General features: G+C 38.4%; 1 protein-coding gene across 7 annotated transcripts in view; it reads right to left on the bottom strand.

The window, feature by feature from the left end:
- The window catches only part of Tacc1 (transforming acidic coiled-coil containing protein 1), a 160599-nt gene that overhangs the window by 123646 nt on the left and 15932 nt on the right, over nucleotides 1-21021 (bottom strand). For 2 of the 7 annotated variants that reach the window (XM_046463823.2, XM_046463821.2), the window contains exon 1: nucleotides 9479-9625. The exons of 3 other annotated variants lie outside the window; for them this stretch is intronic. In XM_046463823.2, the coding sequence (XP_046319779.1) occupies nucleotides 9479-9555 (77 nt within the window). In that variant the 5' untranslated portion in view covers nucleotides 9556-9625. Of the gene's footprint in view, nucleotides 1-9478; nucleotides 9627-21021 lie in introns of those variants that run through there. 2 more of the 7 variants (XM_058585420.1, XM_046463827.2) reach the window with 2 other exon arrangements.

Here is a 21021-nt window from a genome sequence, read left to right on the forward strand (position 1 = left end):
AAATTAACATTTGCTCAATGAATAGGAAGGAGAAAAACCATCTAGAGTTAAACAGAAGAAAAGAGATTACAATACTGAATTTTTTTTCAAAAAAAATATAATTGTAGATGGACAACATATCTTTCTTTCTGTGGTGCTGGGGATTGAATTCAGAGCCTTGTGCATGACAGGCAGCACTCTACCAACTGAGCTATAACCCCAGCCCACAATACTGAATTTTTATTTTTTTTCTGAATTTTTAAAACAGTAGTAAAAAGCTGTGGAAAGAGAATAGATTACTTAATACTAGTAGCTAATATTAACTAACTAGTTAGCTAATTTTTTTTAAAAGTGTCAGAGCCTTATTTTATACTAGTGAATCTAGAAATTTCAGATAGAATAAATGGTTTATTATAAAGAAAAGGTGGTTATAAAACATCTAGAAGAAAAAAAGGAACCTCAATTCTGGGATAGGGAAGAGCAGAAAGGCTAAGGAAGCAACCTCAAAGGAAAACGTGATAGGTTTATATATGTTAGAAATAAACATGACTCCTCAATTTGTCATGTATTCTGGATGTGCATCCTGGAACAGAAAAGGGATATCAAGTGAAGACTAAGGAAATCTGAATAAAATATGAAATTTAATTAATAATAATGTACCAATATTGATCTATTATTTGTAACAAATGTACTACACTAATATAAGATGTCGATAACAGGGGAAACCGTGTCATACAGATGATATATCAATATATGTTTAATTTTTTTATAAGGCAAGAAAAAATTTAGTTTAAAAATTACTTTCCCTTTAAAATATAAAGACATGAGAATAAACAAATGTCAAAGTGTTTAAGAAAAAAGAAGGAGGAGGAGGAGGAGGAGGTGGAGGAGAGAATTGTATAAAAATTGTATAACAAAAGCCTATTAAGTGAACATATAGGTTTTAGGATTCAATATTATATCCCTACTTGTAATCCCAGCAGCTTGGGAAGCTCAGGCAGGAGGATTGCAAGTTCAAAGCCAGCCTCATCAACTGAGTGAAGCACTTTAGCAACTCAGTGAGACCCTGTCTCTATCCTGGCACCAAAAAAAAAGAATCTAAATTTAATATTATATCCCAGTTTTGTCACTTATTTACTATGAGACCTTGGGCAAGTTATTTAGTCTCTCTGTACCTATTTCCTCATACATAAAATTTAAAACTATGCCTACTTTTTAATAGAGTTATTTGGAGAATCATATGACTTGATGCATGTAAGATACTGAGAATTTTCCTAGAATATAATAGGTGCTCAATAAATGTTAGCTGGCTTCATCATACAAAGAACTCTCAAGAATATTGAAAAATTAATCTTAGTACAAAAATTGACAAAGAAACAAGAATTAAGGAATTAAAAATGGCTAATAAATTCACTCTCACTAATCAATAAAAATGCTAAAACAAGATTGTACGTTTTTTTTCTTATCAAATTGATTTTTAAAAATTTTTTGATACCAGGGATTGAACCCAGGGGTTCTTAACCATTGAGTCATATCCCCAGCCCTTTTTAAAATTTCATTTTGAGACAGGGTCTCGCTAAATTTCTTATGCCTTGCTAAAATGCTGAGGCTGGGACTGGGGTTGTGGCTCAGCAGCAGAGGGCTTGCCTAGCATGTGCAAGGCCCTGGGTTTGATCCTCAGCACCACATAATAATAAATAAATTGAAAAAAGGTATTGCGTCCAACTACGACTAAAAAGTATTTTTTTAATAAATAAAAAAATAAATTGCTGAGGCTGCCTTTGAACTTGGGATCCTCCTGCTTCAGCCTCTTGAGCTGCTGGGATTATAGGTATGTACCACCTTCCCCCCTACCAAACTGATTTAAGATGATAGGGCCCAGGCCAGTAGAAAGGATCTATGAGAATGTCACTGTTATATACTGCTCAGGGGAATATAATTTGTTACTACTTTTGGAGAGAAAATTTGACAATATGTGGTAATCTATAGCAACCTTTGAAACGTTCATATTCTTTTACCTTATAAATGAACTTTTAGGGGCTGGATTGTGGCTCAGTGGTAGAGCGCTCGCCTAAAGCAGGCGAGACCCGGGTTCAATTCTCAGCACCACATAAAAATAAAGGCATTGTGTTGTGTCCATCTACACTTAAAAAATAAATTTTTTAAAAAATGAACTTTTAGGAACATATCCTAAGTTATTAGTCTGTGATACACAAAGAATTATAAGGCTATCAATTAACTACTATGTTATTTATGAGCAAAAATTGTAACCTACCTATCTGTGAACCATTTAGGGGAAAAAATAAATTATGGCACATGTCAATAATGAACCATTAAGTAAACATTAAATGCTATTTCTGAATTCAGTAAAAGTATATGGAAAAATGTTTATAAACCTGAATGAAAAATCAGAATGCAAAACACATTACATAGGCCTATTTCTGAAAAAAAAAAAAAAAAACTGTTCAAAAACACACCAATGTGCTAACCATCTCTGAGTGGTGAGATTATTTGACTTATTTTCTTACCAGTATTATCAGTTTTCTAAATTTTCAGATATTCTTTCTAAAAATGTACTTTCAGATGATAAAAATATATATGCCATAGAAAAATTGGAAATTCAGAAGAATAAAAAGAAAATATTTATAATGCTATTCAATTACTAATTAACAAAAATTCAGACACAGTAAGGTGTGGACAAAGGAAAATCTATCCCCTGATGGTGGGCAGTAAGATGCTGGTGAAGATCACAGGAAGCTGTGGTTTCAGGTACTCCTACATTGAGTTGAGTCCCTCTGTGAGAATACTTCTCCCCAGTATAGACTAGGGCTACAACGGTGATTTGGCCAACTCCTCAGCTGAAGACCTGCATCTATGGTTCCTGAAATTGAGTTGAAATTCCAACCTGGTGTCACCCAGCCCCTATCTGCCTCTGCAGACTTACTGCTTTCCATTCCCTTCAGTCCCGTCCACCTCCACCCTACCCACCAAACCCACACCATTCCCCATGCATGACACCACTAGACACCACTAGACCTTTGCACATGCTTCCCTTCCACTCGACTGCCTTTCCCTCACCTGGTGGCTCACTTGTCCTTCAACACTCCTTCCAGGGTCAGTTTCTTCCTGGAAATTGGTGGGCACCCTGCTACCTGCTCATCTCATCTCTTCAAGTCTCTGGCCCTCACCATGATTCTCAATCTCCTACCTGCCTCACAGGAGCTCCTGCCCATACATCACAAATCACTAGGGAAATGAAAACCTAAACTATACGAGATACCACTTCACATCCATTTAAAAGCAGAGGAAAATTGCAAAGGCAGGGAGACTTGGAATGCAAGATGGTGCAGCCACAATGGGAAACAGTTTGGTTTCTTCAAAAAGTTAAATATGGAGTTACCATGAGACTCAGCAATTTAACTCCTATGAATATATCCAAAATATATCCAAATTAAAAACAGAGTCTCACATACACTTGTACACTAATGCTCAGAGCAGAATTATTCACAATAGCCAAAAGGTGGAGGCAGCTCACATGCCCATCTACCAATGAAGGGATAAACAGAATGTGACACATGTGCACACCGACATACACAATGGAATAGTATTAAGCTGTAAAAAGGAATGGACTTCTAATTCATGCTACAACATCCATGAACCTTGAAAATATTACACTAAGTAAGCCTAACACAAAAGAATAAATACTGTAGGGTTCTAGGATTTTCTGTGAGGGACCTTGAATAAGAAACAGAGACAGAAAGAAGGCAAAAGCTTCCCAGTAGCCAGGGAAGAGAAAATGAAGAGTTGTTGTTTAATGGGTACAGAATTTCTAGCTGGGGTGATGAAAAAGTTCTGAAAATGAACAGTGGTGAGAGTTGTCCAATGTTCTTCATGTTACTGTACCGTATGCTTAAAAATAGTTAAAATGGTGAAATGTTCTTCTATGCATTCTTTACCAAACTTGTGGAGGGAAAGCTCCCCCAAAAGCCAGAGTGAGCTTCCTTGGAAGGTGGACTTCCATGTTCATGGCCCTGTGGGATGGCACCAGTTCACATCCTGGCCTTGGGTTAACAATTCATCCACCCTATAGTTCACTCTGGCAACTGACCAACTCAGACCTCAGATAATCCACTTCCTGAACACAGAATCCAGCAGCTGTGCCTATTTATTTATCTATTATTTTGCTTCTTGGTTTTTGATCCTGAAACATACACCAGCTAGGAGAGCCTGTAGAGTGAGGCAGGCATGGGGCACTACAAAAGGGAAGAACTTATGGAACTAAACCTCCATCTGAGTACTAACCCTTGGACTAACTTTGAATGATTTGCTGAGGGATTCTTCTCACCTTATTACCTTTTTTTTTTTTTTTTTTTTTTTTTTACTATTTCCTATGCAGTCTAAAGTTGTGTTATCTAAACTCAGCATATACATACAAATAATTTCCTTGTCATGCAATTCCAGCCATTTCCTTTTGGGCTGGCTTTACCAGAGATGGAGGCAGACAACATCCCCTCAAAATTATATATTTCTACGTCTCTTTGGCCACTTCTCTGAGTTAAATACTATAATTTTTAAAAACTTTTCTTCATGCAGCTGGTTTTTCTAGGTCTTTCTCACTAACATTCTCTAAATTACTCTCTTTAATTGTACACTAAAACTTTGTACATGGACATTTTAAAACTTCTCTAGTAAATGGGAACTGACTTTTTATTTATTTATTTTTGGGGGACTGAAGATTGAACCCAGGGCCTTGCACATGCTAGGCAAGTGCTGCACCACTGAGGTACACTCCAGTCCTTTTTTTTTTTTTTTTTGAGACAGATCTCACTAAGTTGCTGAATCTCACTAGGTTGCCCAGGCCAGTCTCGAACTTGCAATCCTCTTGCCTCAGCCTCCAGAGTTGCTGGGATTACAGGCATGAGCCACTGTGCACACTCTAAGGAGTTTCTTAATGCTAATAAAAATTGTGTAGCGAGAGATGGTTGACAGCATTATGAGTTTGAAAGCAATGGGTTTCAGAAATATTGCCTCCTGAGTTTACATATTTTGAGCCATGTTTTCTTGCATCTAAAACTTCAAAGCCAGCATCTCTCTCTCTGTGTCAGGGACATATCCATCCCACACTGACCTGCCCATGAAGAGGTACTTTGACTTAGCTGTTGGGGACTTTGCAGTTCACTAAAACATCATAATATCTGCAACTCATTCACATAATCAGAAGGACACATGGCAAAATCACTCAAGGCTTTAGGATCTTCCATCTTTGCTACTGACCTATTCCATTATCTGTTAAATGCCAAATGCAAACAAAAATTGGCCTAGAAATGTACCTATTAAGAATTGACAACAGGTACATATCTTGCATTCCAGGCAGACAAGATAAATAAGAACTAGATGAAATAGTTATATATTATATTCCCTCTTGAACTACCTGAGCCATTTTACTGAAAGGTCATTTACAGTGCACCAAACTACCATATCCCCAAACACATTTTTCTACCCTCTTGACAGTACAACTTTCTGGGAGAAAAAATAAAAATTAATGAAGAAAAATTAACTCAAAAAAGCTACTGGCTTGCGTTTCTAAGAGGCCTTGTTGAATTAGCACACAAATCAACCTTTCCTTGAGAAGAAACTTCACCTTACTCTTGGATCTTCCTCTCAAAGAGCCCAGTATCTGGTTCTTAGGTACACAGACATGTAAATGTAAAACTAATTAAACAAGGCCTCATTAAATGTCAGGCCCTGTGCTAATATACACCAATTGCAAAAATAGATTACTATTTGCCATTTTAAAGATGCAGAAATTTATCCAACTGAAGAGTTTAACTGCATTTCCAGTGTGTAAGTCATCTAGCAGGAATTGCAACCTAGGTATTCCTAACTCCATAGCTCCTTATGACCTTACTGTGCCCTCCCTAAATAAGTGAGGTGAAATCCCCCTCTAGCTTTTACCAAAGTCAGTCTGTTTGTGTCCTTAGGTTTGGAGAAAATTGGCTACACTTTTCAATGATAATGAATTTTTTTTTTGATTTTTTTTTTTTACTATCATCATCATTTTTTTTTATTGGTTGTTCAAAACATTACAAAGCTCTTGACATATCATATTTCATACATTAGATTCAAGCGGGTTATGAACTCCCATTTTTACCCCAAATACAGATTGCAGAATCACATCGGTTACACATCCACATTTTTACATAATGCCATATTAGTAACTGTTGTATTCTGCTACCTTTCCTATCCCCTACTATCCCCCTCTCCCCTCCCCTCCCATCTTCTCTCTCTACCCCATCTACTGTAATTCATTTCTCTCCTTGTTTTTTTTCCCATTCCCCTCATAACCTCTTATATGTAATTTTGTATAACAATGAGGGTCTCCTTCCATTTCCATGCAATTTCCCTTTTCTCTACCTTAATGATAATGAATTTTATCTTAAAAATCAGACATTACTTTTCATGTACATCTATGTTTGCTTATATTTCACAACAAAGATCTTAGAAGAGATTTTTCTGGTTCCATTAGGTACCTGATTAAATTATTCTGAAATACAAACTGTGCACATTCTGAAACATAATTTCTCCCTCAGAAAGACAAATGCCTTCATTAATGCATTTTTATGTATTTATTTATTTATTAAAGGAAAAATGGATTTAGAAAACACCACAGTCAGAGTAGGGGAACTTCCTTGAGGTCAGCCTTATCCATGACAGCCACATGTTGGCAGGAAATCTGCAGCGGGTGAGGTCAACAATGAATCCCCTACTTTCTTGAACCCTGGAGAGACTTGTAGTTTATGCATATGAACAAAGCAGAACTTAGATAAAGTGCATACATTTTGCTTTTACAGGTGTGGAACTTCATCTTTCTAAAGGGTTTCTCATCTAGGAATGCCAAGTGCTTTGTAAGACTAAGTCATTGAGCAGAGCCTGACACTGATGAGACTGATAATCCCAACACACTGACCACACGTGCTTATGTATCTCCTTTCCTTCTTTCCTTTTTCTTTTTTCTTTCTTTCTTTTTTTTTTTTTTTTTTGTGTATATGTGTGTGTGTGTGTCCCAATGCTGGGGATGGAACCCAGGGGCTTGAGCATGCTAGGCAATTGCTCTATCACCAAGCTATACCCCCATCCTATGAACTTCTTTTTGTTCTTGTAATTTTTTTTAATTGCAGATGGACACAGTACCTCTGTTTTATTTATTTATTTTTATGTGGTGCTGAGGATTGAACTCAGTGCCTCATATATGCTGGGCAAGCAAGCGCTCTACCACTGAGCCACAACCCAGCCCCTCTGTGCTTCTTAATGCAATCACTCAAGTGGGCAAGAGCTGTATTCCTAACCAGAGATCAAAGATGGGCATTTATGTTTAAATTTAGGGAAGCTTTGCAAAATATCTCTCTCTCTCATGAAAGAGAGAGGTCCTCTATTGCCAAGCCACTGAATAATTTAACAACTGATAACTTAACAACCTTACACTGAACCCCACACTGCATGCTGACTTCAACATGCTGTCAGTGAATGGTCCCACTATTTGCTTTCAAGTTACACAGTAAACCTGGCCACATATTCACAAAAGGTAAACAGTCAACTTTCATCCTTGCCTAAAGCAATATACTTTATTGCTCAAAGATAAAACTATAATGCATGATTCATATATATTCATATACATACATATATAATCTTATGTCAAGCTCAGAATAGTCTATGAAGTAGGTATTATCATTGTGCCTGTTTTACAAATGGAGAAAGTGAGACAGGGAGAAATTAGAAATGGATAAAAACCAGGCACAGTGGCCCACTGTAATCACAGTGGCCCACTGTAATCCCAGTGGCTCGGGAGGCTGAGACAGGAGGATTGTGAGTTCAAAGCCAGCCTCAGCATCGGCAAGGTACTAGACAACTCAGTGAGACTCTATCTCTAAATAAAATAGGGCTGGGGATGTGGCTCAGTGGTCTAGTGCTCCTGAGTTCAATACTCAGTACCACCTCCCCCACCTCCCAAAAAAGAAATGGATAAAAGACTTCCACTGTTAAGAAACAGAGCCTGGAATTGAAGCCACAGCTATCTGCTTCCAGACTTTTAACTTCACCTTTTATGTTTGTTAAACCAACATTGGCAATTTCATCTTTTAAGTATTAAGCATCACTTATTCAGATATTTCCCTTATTCAGGAAAACTAAAGAAAAAAGGGGGTGTGCTCTGCCAGCTGTGAAAAAACTGATCAGTCACAACTCTGGGGTGGGAGGCAGCTGCAGCATGAGCTCTGGTGTCAACCAGGGGTTCACTACTTTCTAGCTTTGTGACCTTGGACAAGTTACTTGATCTCTCTATGCTTGTTCACTCACCAGTAAAATGATAACAATAACAGAAATTAAGGCACTGTTCTTAGGGATGAAGTATCAGAGGATTTAGAAGCATTCTTTTTTTTTTTTTTTTTGCACTTCTAAAATGCTCAATAAATCTCAGCTACCCTTATCATTAATAAGCTGCCTAAACGAAGTTTAGATTTAAGATCATATGCAAATATCAGGAGGCATAAACAACACATCTAATATTTGGATACCAGGGAAGTTATTTTGCATTGAAAGGTTGATCAAAAAGTCCTCCCAGGGCCCAGTCTGCCTACATGATAGGTGAGCGTATCTTTCTCAAACTAAATAGATTTGACACTTGCTGAATTAAGAAGTGTAAATTTCTTGGCATTACCTCACCTCCAATACAGACACGCGTTCTAAAAAATAATTAAATAATTAATTAAACATTTAAAGACTGAATTCTCAAAAGGTTACCTACTCATCTTCTTTGTGCGGAGATGTATGGCCGTCTTTCAAACCATGGGACTTGCTCTAAATCAACTTCTCTAAAAATTTCCCTTCATGGCTTGCATTACAGTACTTGGTGTCCCCAATTGTTGCCGTCCCAGAACAAAAGCCTAATTGCAGCTGCTACAATGCAGCCCTTTTTCTGAGATCATCATGAAGCTCTCGGAGCAAACAAGAGAGGGAGTTCTTGGAAGCAGCGAGCACTGTATCAAAATTCCAGGACCCCACAGGCCAATATGAACCGAGTTTTATCTCTGAGACTCCAATCCCTCTGTAGTATCTCACCTCCCTGCAATCAGCTCTGTCTTGCGAAAGTTTCCAGAGCCCTTCAGGGCACGTGTCTTTTCCTGCCTGCAAGAGTTAGAAAAACGCGGGGTCCCCTTTTTTGTCTGCACAGCGTGTATGGGAGCAGCACAGCTGTTTGGCCTGGGCATGATTTTGCCGCAGTGGGTCCTTGGGGGCGTCCCCGGTCGGACGCCACCAAGGTCCCTCCGGGTAAGGCTTGGACGAGATGTCCCAGCAAGCCAAACCCTAAGCGCTCGTGTCCCCTCTGCGGCGAGCGAGAACCCCACCTTCTCAGCCCTTCGGGGGACAAGCCCCGTGCACTTCAATCCCGGGCTGGCATGCAAACCCCCAAAGGGTGGCCCTAGGAAAGGGCTCTGGGACTCACGCGGTCTCTCTGGGTCTCGGGAGCCTCTCCCCGGTGGGTTCCTGGCCCCGCGGGCTCTGAGAGTGGGAGCCTCCCATCGCGCGGAACTTGGCGCCCCAGCTGAGCCCTCGGTGCTGCGCGGCGCTCGGGCTGTGCGCGGACCTGGGCGGGCAGGCGGCGGGGCGGAGGAGGAAGGGTGGGGCCGAGGGGTGGGCGGGGGTGAGGGCAGCCTTGCCTCAGGGTCCGGGCCACGGCGAAAGCCGGGGAAGGGAGGTTGCTGCCAACTTCTCGGCTCGTGGCAGGGCCGGGCCTGCTCCGTGACCCCGCGCCCAGCGCCCTGCCCGGAGATGCTGAGCACCCAGGACTCGCCGGGGAGGCGCGCGGCTACCGGACGGCCTCGGGCAATGGGCGCCCTGACTCCAAGCGAGGGAAACCTCAGCTGAAGAGGGCAACAGGTGGCGTGGGCCGGAGGTCTTCGTGCGTCCTGGGTCCTAGTGGAAAGACGTCGCGCTCCCGGGCCAGCTCAGCTGGGGTTACAAGGGAGGCAGCGGGAAGAGGCCCCACGGTGAGGCTATTCAGAAAAGTACCAGTAGGGGGCGGTGCGGGCCGGGGTCAGGAGACCCAGGCAGTTTTTCAAAGGGATGTGGCCTTCCCGCTCCAAATCGCTGCGCTCTCCAGGGGCAGGAGTGAGGCCTTGCCTGAGTTGTAACAGGAAACGAGGTTAATCCTAGTTCTGCCCTCCGCCTCCCCACACACTAGCTGGGTGGCTTGGGACAAATTATTTCACCCTCTGAGTCTTGTTTTCTTCATCTGTAAAATAAGAGAGTATTGTTTTCTTTACCTCTTAATGTCCCTTTTGTCTCTGAAAAACATGGAATGAATTCTCTTCCAAACTATTTTTTTGGAGGAAATGCTCCTATTCCTTCCATTTCATCTGCGATCCAGTTATACCTAAAGAGTTCCTTCTTTCTCACCCATTCCTGCCCCCCACCTCCCTCCTTTCCGGCCATCTGTGCTCACCCCAAGCAGGACTTTATGGAACAGATTAGAATGACCTTTACTGCTAACACCTGTTCATCTTTCCAGATGCTTTTCAAACCTCCTATCTATAACACCATCCTGCATCTTGATACCGCTTCTCTCTTGTTATAGCCTGTCTCGCTCACTAGAGGTAAACTCCAGGAAGACAGGGAATTAATTTTGTTGTTTTGAGACAGAGTAGCCCATGCTGATCTCCAACCGTGAGCTCAAGCATTCCGCTGGCCTCAGCCTCCCTAGTAGCTGGGACTACAGTGCATACCACCTTTCTAATATGTCTTCCCCCAACTAAACCCCCATACTGTGGATTGAACCCAGGGGCACTTTACCATTGAGGTACATTCCCAGTCCCCTCCGCTCCCCCGTTTTTGAGACAGATCTCCTAAATTGCCTAGGCCGGCCTCAAACTTGCAATCCTCCTGTTTCAGCCTCCCGACTCCTGGCAGGCTACACCACCTTGTAGAATATGAATGGAATATGAGTTTTTAAATGGCAAGATGGCTTTCTTACCTCTGTCCTAGCTTAGAGTTATGGTTTATGTAAAATAAATATTTATTAACTGAATGAGCTCATAGCTGAGCACATAGAATTGTATTCAATGTTAACTTTATTCATCATTGGCAACTATAGGAGAATAAAGACATTTACAGCTACATTTCAATTTTTCCAGCAAAATTGTAATACTTTTATTTATAGCAACTCTCTTCTTTGTGTGTCAAATTTTGACTACCTATTTATTTATTATCATCACTCTGCTTAACCAGAGGGCTCCCAAGGTCCAGAATGCTGCCACATTGAAACACATACATATCTTTGGGGGAGGGAACAAATAGTAAAAGGAAAATGAGACTGGAATTGAGATTTTTGTAGGAAAGATTTCAGATAACTAAAAAGAAATTGACTCCTGGTGGATCACCATTTAAAAAAAAAATGTTCAAATTCCTTATGCAGTGTGATTGAAGCACCACTGATAATGTAAACATATCCCTGTCAGAGCTGTGGTTCCCTTCCAAAGGGAATTCTCTCCTAGTGAGAAAGGTCTTTATTCTCCAAGGGTCATTCCAAGAAAAAATGGGAGGGGGAGCAACAGGAGGGGAGGGCAGGAATGGCAAAATTTTTTTGTAGACAAGTAGACAAGATGGGCTGTCAGAGTTTTTTGTTGTTTTTGTTTGTTTTGGGGTACCAAGGATTGAACTCAGGGGCACTTGACCACTGAGCCACATCCCCATACCTATTTTGTATTTTATTTAGAGACAGGGTCTCACTGAGCTGCTTAGCACTTTGCTTTTGCTGAGGCTGGCTTTTGCGATCCTCCTGCCTCAGTCTCCCCAGCCTCTGTGATTCCAGGCATGTACCACCTCACCCGGCTAGAAGTTTTTACCTGTTAGTGCAGAAAGGCACAGGGTAGTGCCACTAACATGGTTTAAAAGAAAAGGAGACAGCTGGCAAGTGGCTTAATGGTAGAATAGCTGCCTAGCACAAGCAAGCCCCTGGGTTTGAGTTCCAGCATGGCAAAAACAAACAAACAAAAAAAAAAAACAACCTCTTGTATTGCAGAGAAATTGAGACAACAAGGGGGAAAGGATTCTGCAAAATAATGTGAAAGATCATCTACATGGGGCCCAACACTTTCAACCAGTTTGACTTATTTTACTTTATATTTTTTCTTGTTCTGTGGCTCTTTTGGAGACATTGGCAGTTGGGGCTCCAGATTCATGGAAGTGAAGACAGTGAAGGGAAAGTCTTGTCTTTGGAAAGTAAACTTAAGAGGTTTCTTTGAGAAAAAATGTCCAAGAAAGACTTGAGATCCCCAACATATAATGTCTTCTTTTCCCCAACATATAATGATTTGTCCTATGGAAGCAGAGCTAAGATCCAGATGTTTCTCTGTCCCAGATGCTGGCTGTAGATCTTCAACAAAGGCATAGATTATAGGATATCTGAAATCCTTCTGCTTAATGTCCCTTGGTGTAAAGACCTCTTATTTTTATGTTTCAATTAAAAAAAATGAAGCCAGGTGGGGTGGTGCATACCTGTAATTCCAGTGACTCAAGAGGCTGAGGCAGGAGGATCTCAAGTTTTTTGCCAGCCTGGGTAACTTAGCAAGACCCTATCTCAAAATAAAATATAAAAAGGGCTGGGGATATAGCTCAGTAGTAGAGTTCAATCTCTAGTACAGCATAAATAAGTAAATCCCCCAAATATCAGCATCCTTAATAAAGGTACAGAATTATTACCATACAATCCTGCTCTGAGGAAATGCATGAGAAATGGAAACATCTCTGAAGTCGTATACTTAGAGGCAGCTGTAAGTTGTGAGCAGCCCTGCTGTTGTCTGCACCCAAAAACTGAAAAAAATAATACCGCTTCTGGGGCTCAGAACCAGTCACATGGCCAAGGAGTTCTCCTTTAAGTGGCGGCTTGAAGCGAACAGCTGTACATACTTGATATTGCATTTCATATAAAGAGAAAATAAAACCTTGTATTTTTTTGGTGTTCTGCAATATCTGTCTAATTGTGACAGAGGAAAGAGAAGAAGAGGAGAGGAAGGCAGCTCTCATTTTGCAGTCTCTGGGTGAGCAAGCTACATGGTGGCCAGAGAGGGTCAGAAGGAACACATGGCTATGACAGAATCTAGGAGAAGGGCTAGTATTTGATATCCAGTGTTAAGATTTTGATTTGTGTATTACTGTTCTATAAATAAGGTATCATATATATATATATATATATTTAAATTATATATATAAGGTATTATATATATATATAGTCATAGATGGACACAATACCTTTATTTTTATTTGTTTATTTTTTTTACGTGGTGCTGAGGATCAAACCCAGTGCCTCAAACCTGCTAGGCACAGGCTCTGAGCCACACCCCCAGCTTCAAATAAATTATTTTTTAAACATTGAAAAATAGTAAGCCTGCTGAAAACTAAAAAATAAATATTAAAAATCTCTCTCTCTCTCTTTAAAAAATTTTTTTAAAAAATGAAAAATAATGAGGAAAGAAAATTTAAGAAATTGAAACTGAGATTGGTCTTGAGATTGCAAAATGCATTTCTCAGTGTCAAATCCTATCCCCAGAGTGCTAATTATGCTCAATAGAGTAATGGGAACTAGCATTTATTGGATATCAGGGACTGTGCTTGATGGTTAAAAAAAAGGAAACACATTCAAGTCTTATAAGTGAGAAAAAATAACAGTGTGTAACACTTAATGAGCACCTTCATGGTGCCAGACTCTGTTCTAAGTGCTTTAGATTTATTAACTCATTTACTGTTCACCAACCTTGCAGGTAAGCACTTTTAATATCCTCAGTTTACAAGTGAGTAGAATAAAGCATATAAAGATTAACCATACCCAGGCCACATACCTAGGCAATGGCAGAGCTCGTACTCAAACTCAGATAGGCTATCTGCAGAGTACAGCACAGGACTCAGCCTCTGTGCTACATTGTCTCAAGCCTTCTACTGTACACCCCACTTGAAGATGAAGAAACTGAGGTAGATGAGGCAGCCAGTATTTAAACCGAGTTCTGTGTTAATTACAAAGCTTATGTTCAACATGAATTTTTCCCCCTAGCAATCATGCCAAATAAGTATCACCTTCCAACACAGCTACCTTAGGAAGTTATGTACTTATCTCAGAGCTGCACCATCTCTCCTCCTGTGGAAATTATTTATATGACAACCCATAGGTCAAAGGATAAAACTAGTTCATTCCTTCAGAGCCAGATAGATACTGTTCTTCACATCAGGTTGTAAGTGCTCCAACACTGCTGTCTTTGAGAATAGTTTGGCTATTCACAGTTCTTTGTCTTCCCATATAAAATTTAAATGTTTGTTAAGTTAAAAAAAATTGTCAGAATTTTCAGCAGAACTGCATTGAATCATTCAAGAGGGGTTGCCAGCTGAACAATAAAAAGACTTCTAATTCATAAACATGAGTAGATTCCCTCTATATCAAATATTCTTTCATATCCTGGAATACTTTAAACTTTTCAGCCTGTGGGGCTCACACATCTTTTGCTAAATTTGTGATTATTTTATGCTATTATAAACGGAGCTGTTTTATAAATTTACTTTCTAAGTGTTAGTTGCTACTATGTAAGATACAATTGATATTTTCATATTGTATCCTGCAACTTTGCTAAAGTCATTTATTACCTCTAATAGCTATTTTTTGCAAGTTCCTCAGGATTTTCTATACAATATCACTTGTATCTGAAGACAGTTTTACTTATTCCTTTCTGGAATGTATTCCTTTTATCCCTTGCCTTGTTACACTGGCCAGGCACTCATGCACAATGTTAAATAAAATCGTGAAAGCCAACATTCTTGGCTTGTTCCTGATCTTCGTTTTTTTTTTTTTTTTAATTCCTAACTTTCTGAGAGTTTTTTTTTAATGATAAAAAGATGTCAAACTTTGACAAATGCAATTTCTGTACCTACTGAAATGATCTTATTGTCTTTCTCCTTTATTTTTTTCATTTGTTGTTACATTGATTAATTTTCAGATGTTAAACCAACTCTGCATTGCCACTTAATTGTGGTGTATCATCTTTTATAATATATTGCTGGATTTGCTAATATTTTATTGTAGATTTTTGCATTTATATTCATGAAGGATATTGGCCCACAGTTTTCTTAAGATGTCTTTATCTGATTTTAGAATGTCTTTTTCTAGTTTCTTTCTTATGATGTCTTTATCTGGCTGGGCACAGTGGCACATGCCTGTAGTCCCAATTACTTAGAAGGCTGAGGCAGGAGGATCATAAGTTTGAGGCCAGCTTCAGGAACTTAGTGAAATCCTGTCTGAAAATAAAAAATAAAAAGAGCTAGGAATGTAGCTTAATGCTAAAGCATCCCTGGATTTAATCCCCAGTACTGGGGGGCGGAAAAAAAGAAAAGAAAGAAAAAAATATCTTTATCTGGTTTTTGGAATACTGGTACCATAAAATGAGCTGGAGAGTACTCCCTCCTTCTTTATTTTCTGAAACAGTTTTTATAGGATTGGTGTTTTTGCTCCCATAAATATTGATAGAATTCACCAATGGAGCCATCTGAGCCTGGAACTTTTTTCAGATGATTTTTAATTATAAACTCATCTGAATTTCTTTAATTGACATAGAGCTGCTCAAGCTTTCTATCTTTTGGGGGAGTGAACTTTACAATTTATGTCTTTCTTGAAATGTGTCCATTTCATCTGTGTGTCACAATTAACGATGTAAAGTTGTTCAAAATAACAATGGAGAATTATTTTTTTAATATCTCAAGGATAAGCAGTGGTGTTCCCTCCTCTTTTGTTCTTTGTTTAAATATATAAGCAAGTAGAATTTTATTAAACTTATGCATAACATAATTTAAAAGAAGTGGTATTCTTCCACTAATAAGAGCGGTATAAGGCTATTGTGAGCCGCTGTAATAGATAAGCCTCTAAATCCCAGTGGTTTAATAATAAAAAGTTTATTTCTCAACAACTAGAAGAGTGAAATGGGCATTCAAATTTGGTTTTCTTTCAAGCGCTGGTTCAGGGACCTGGCTTCCTTCCATTTCCTGCTCTGCCTGTTCCACAGTGGTTTGCAAGGTCACTGCTCATGTGCTTTGAGCTGGTGGGAGGAAAAACAACGGTGGCTCCTGTGCAGGTTTTCATGGCTGAGGTCTGGGTATACAATGAGTCTGCCCACATTCCATTGGCTAGAATTCATTCACATGATCACACTGAACTGCAATGGAGCATGAGAAATATAATCAGCTCATCCAGGAAGATGAGCCCTCTGACTCTGAGATGGCTAGTAGTCTTAGCTATAGGTATCCTCCCTTTCTGGCCTTCACAAAAATCTCCTCAAAAACCAAACAAACAAAACCACATGAACATACTGGAGTAAAGTCCAGCCTTTTGCAGTTTTAACTAAAGCTTTAAAATTGTACATCCATCCATTATGTGCTTGCAAATAATGGTAAGTATCGGGACATGCCTGGTTGCTTCCATCCATTTCAGCGAAGGCCCATTCAGTGAGGGCCAGATCCAGATTTTGTGTATCCTGATGCTCAAATAATTTTGTGGGACCCTGCTTTCTTTAAGGTTGGCAACTTTTCCTTTTTCATCTTTTTTTCCTCCTTTATGTAGGTTGGGCAGAGATTTCCCATCTCACTGAATTCCTTCTCAGAATTGGTACCTTGAATGCCTCTCTGTAAACTTAAGTTCTGAAACTAAATAGGTTGTAAGAGCCTAAATTCAGATACAGGAATGTAGAAAACTTTCTCTTGGGCACCTGTAACTTCATGGAAGTACTCTCTCTTTGCAGGACATTTTTTTCTATCAGGGGTTGGTGGAGTTTATGACCAGGTACTTCTTATTTGGGGTCCAGCATTGTTATCCACTAAGGTGTATCTCCTTTGCCCCATAAATAGAATTGTTAACTTCATTTGCCACTACTTTATCCATATTTTTTCATGGCTGTGACCAAAACCCCCAACAAGAACAACATAGAAGAGTAAAGTTTCTTTTGGCTGATGGTTTCAGATGCCTCAGCCCATAGAAAGCTTATTCCATAGCTCTGGGCTTGAGAATATTATAACCAAAGGGTGTGGAGGAAAAAAGCAGCTCAGGACAAGGGAGAACTCTTTTTTTCATTCTTGATACTAGAAATTTCTTTTCTCTCTCTCTTTCTTTCTATGTCATTCACACTTGAGACTTATTGATTTTATTAGTTTTTCCAAAGGACCAACTTTTGTCTTATTGTTTTTTTTCTCTCTCCTTTTGTTCTTTATTTCATTGATTTCTGTATTTACTATTTCCTTTCTTTCGATTGTCTAAGGCTCCATTTGCTCTCCTTTTTCTAGATTTTAAAGGTAACGATTTAAGCCAGATGCAGTGGCATATGCCTGTAATTCCAGTGACTCAGGAAGCTGAGGCAGAAGGATTCCAAATTGAGGGCAGACTCAGCCACTTTGCTAGGTCCTAAGCAATTTAGCAAGACCCTGTCTTCAAATAAAAGGGGTGGGGATCTGGCTCAGTGGTTAAGCGCCCCTGGATTCAATCCATAGTACCAAAAAATAAATAAATAAGGGTAAAAATTTAGATAAATTGAGACTCTTTTTTTTCTCCCTCTAATGGGCACTAAAAGCTATAAATTTCCCTGAGTGCTATCTTAGTTATGTCCCACAAATTTTGATATGTTATATTTTTATTATCATTCAGTACAAAATATTTTCAATCTCTCTTGTGATTTTTTTTCTTCAACCAATAAATGCTTAAAAGTGTGTTCTTTAGTTTCCAAATATTTATAGTATTGTTCTTAGTTTTTAATTTAATTTCATTGTGGTCAGAGAACAAACAATTTTATTTCAACTTTTTAAAATTAATTGAATTTTTTTTATTATCCAGAAAATGTCCTATCCTGGTAAACATACCATGTGCACTGAGAAGAAGGTACATTTTACAGTTGCTGGATGAAGTGTTCTATAAATATCAATTAGGTCAAGGTAGTTAATCATGTCACTCACATTTTCTGTCTTTGCTGACTCTTTGAATATTCTATCAACTTTTGAGAAGCAATAAATCTCCAGCTGGTTAAAATATCCCATTGTGCCTTTTTCTTCCTTTCATTCTGTCAATTTTTACTTCATACATTGTAAGGCTGTAATTGGGGACAGACAAATTTGCGACTTTCATGTCACCTTGATTGATTAGTTCTTTTATCATTCTGAAGTGTTCTTCTTTATCTTTGGTGATATATTTTGTTTAGAAATCTATTTTTTTAATATTAATATAGCCACTCCACCCTTCCTGTGTTTACTATTTACATAATGTGTCTTTTCCTATCCATTTTAACCTATCTCTGTCATTCTATTTAAAATACAGTTTTATAGATAGCTTATATAGTTTTTCAAAAATAGATCCATTTTTAGAGCAATTGAAGGCTATGAACACTGCTAAATTGTAGTGAAAGTATAGAAAATTCCCGCACACCTCTGAACCTCCCCCTCCATACACACAGCCTCCCCAGACAGATATATTTGTTAGAGTCAGTGAACATACATTGATGTTTCTTTACCACCCTAAGTCCACTGTTTACCTTAAGGTTTGCTCTTGATATTGTACATTCTATGATTTTAGATAAATGTAATGACGTGTCTCCATATTATAGTATCAAACAGAATAGTTTCACTCTAAAAATCTTCCCTGATTCCCCTACTCATTCTTCCCTCTCAGCAACCACTGATCTTTTTATTGTCTATATAGGTTTGCCTTTATTAAAGTATCATACGGTTGGAACCATATAGTGTGTAGCCTTTTCAGTTAGCCTTGCTACCCAGTAATATTTAAGTTTCCTCCGGGTCTTTTCATGGCAGCTTATTTCTTTTTAATATTAAATAATACTCCATTGTCTGGATGTACCACAGTTTATTATTGATTCATCAATTGAAGGGCATCTTGATTGATTCCAGATTTTGGCAGTTATGATAAAGGTTTCTATAAACATCTCTGTATAAGTTTTTGGCTCATCTGGGTAAATACCAAGAAGTAAGATTGCTGGATTGTAAGGTTAGAATATGTTCAGTTTTGTAAGAAACTGTTAAAACTTTCTGACAAAATCCAGCCTCTACAACAGTGAGGCCCTAAGCAACTCAGTGAGACTCTGTCTCTAAAAAAAAAAAAAAAATAGGGCTGAGGATGTGGCTCAGTGGTTGAGTGCCCCTCAGTTCAATTCCTGATACCAAAAAATTAAAAAATAAAATCAATCATCATCTGGGGCTAGGGATGTGGCTCAGTGGAAGAGTACTTGTCTAACATGCACAAGGCCCTGGGTTCTACCCTCGGCATTGCAGAAACAAACAAAAATCTCTAAAAAACCTCTAAAAAAATCATCAATTTCAGTCTTTTTAGTTGGAGTACTTAGCTTATTAACATTTAATTTAGTTGTTGATATGAATGGAGGCAGGTCTATCATTTAATTCATTGTTTTATATTTTTCCCCCTGTAACATATTTCTCCATTTTTGCTTCTTATTTTTTAAAAAAATTATTTAAATTTTAGAAATTATTGTTTTAATTTTCCTGCTGCTTCTTTTTTTTAAAATATATTTTATTTTTTAGTTATAGGTGGACACAATATCTTTATTTTATTTGTATGTGGTGCTGGGGATCAAACCCAATGCCTCACGCATGGTAGGCAAGCGCTCTACCTCTGAGCCACAGCCCCAACCCTTCCTGCTGCTTCTTAGCTAAGCCTTTGCATCATGTTAAGTAGCTGACCTATAGGTTACAAAATATATCCTTAACTTTTCACAGTCCACTTGTAATTGATAATGTGCTTCCTCATGTAAATTCTACATGAAAAGTGCAATTTCTTAAATAGAAAACTCACCAGATGGAGTTAACAGCCAAATAGAAATGTTAAGGGAAAGAGTAAGCAAACTTTAGGATAAATCAATCAAAATGACTCAGAATGAGTAACAGAGAAGAAAAAGATTGAAAATAATATGAAAAAAAAATCTTAGGAACTGCCAAATAGTCAAAAAAAAAAAAAAATATATATATATATATATATATATATATATATATGAATCTCAGAAGGAGGGAGGAAAATAAAATTTAAAAAAATTTTAATTAATAATATTTAAACACTTCCCAAACAGAATGCAAGTCTGAATTTTTCAGATTCAAGATACTAAACAAACATGAAGTTGAATAAACATGAAGTCCACTCCAAGGCACATGGAGGTCAAACAGAAATAATAAGTCTTAAAGCATAAAGAGAACATCAATAACAAAGGACTTCCACTTGGTCATTTTTTTGTTGTATCTATTTCTGATGAAATTTCCCACTTCTTTGCTGGGATTTTGATTCACCCAAAACAACCTTTCCCCCTGGATTTTCACTTAGAACAGATATAAAACCCTTTAAAATTATAAAAATACTTTTAAACCCTTGCCTTTCAAATTCTAACATCTTGTTCACCTCCAGGTCAGATTTGGTTGACTTTTCTCTTAAGGATTTGTTCCATTTTTCTCTATGCTTTATGTGTGAAGTAGTTTTGGCTTGAATCTTGGATATCATGAATGCTAAGATTCCAGATTCTGTTTTCCTCTGATAAGTCTTGTTTTTCCCTTATTTTAGCAAATTTTCTTGGACTTGAACTAAAAACTCTGTTTCTTGGATTTGGTTTGGGTATCCCCTCTTTGACACTTTCTTTCTGGATATCCCCATTTTTTTTTTTTTTTAAGCATTCATGATTTTCTGGCTTCACGTGTTTCATTCCCCAGAATACAAAGCCAGCGTGCAGACTACATCTGCTGATTTATCTTTTCTTCTCCTGTTCTCCAAATAGACATGCAACACTAGAGGTTATCTACTTCTGTCGCCTCTTCAGTGCCTTCAAGTAGTCACTTTATGTAACATGTCCAGACTTGGGAGTTCAGGAATGGTTATAGTATCCAGAATAGTCTGTTACATGCGAAAGCAAAAGCCCATACTATATGATTCTTATGAAATGGAAATGTTCAGATTTATATATATCC

Source organism: Marmota monax, unplaced genomic scaffold (assembly GCF_021218885.2).
Source record: "Marmota monax isolate L192 unplaced genomic scaffold, Marmota_monax_Labrador192_F-V1.1 WCK01_AAM20220418_F8-fsc00224, whole genome shotgun sequence".
Taxonomy (NCBI): domain Eukaryota; kingdom Metazoa; phylum Chordata; class Mammalia; order Rodentia; family Sciuridae; genus Marmota; species Marmota monax.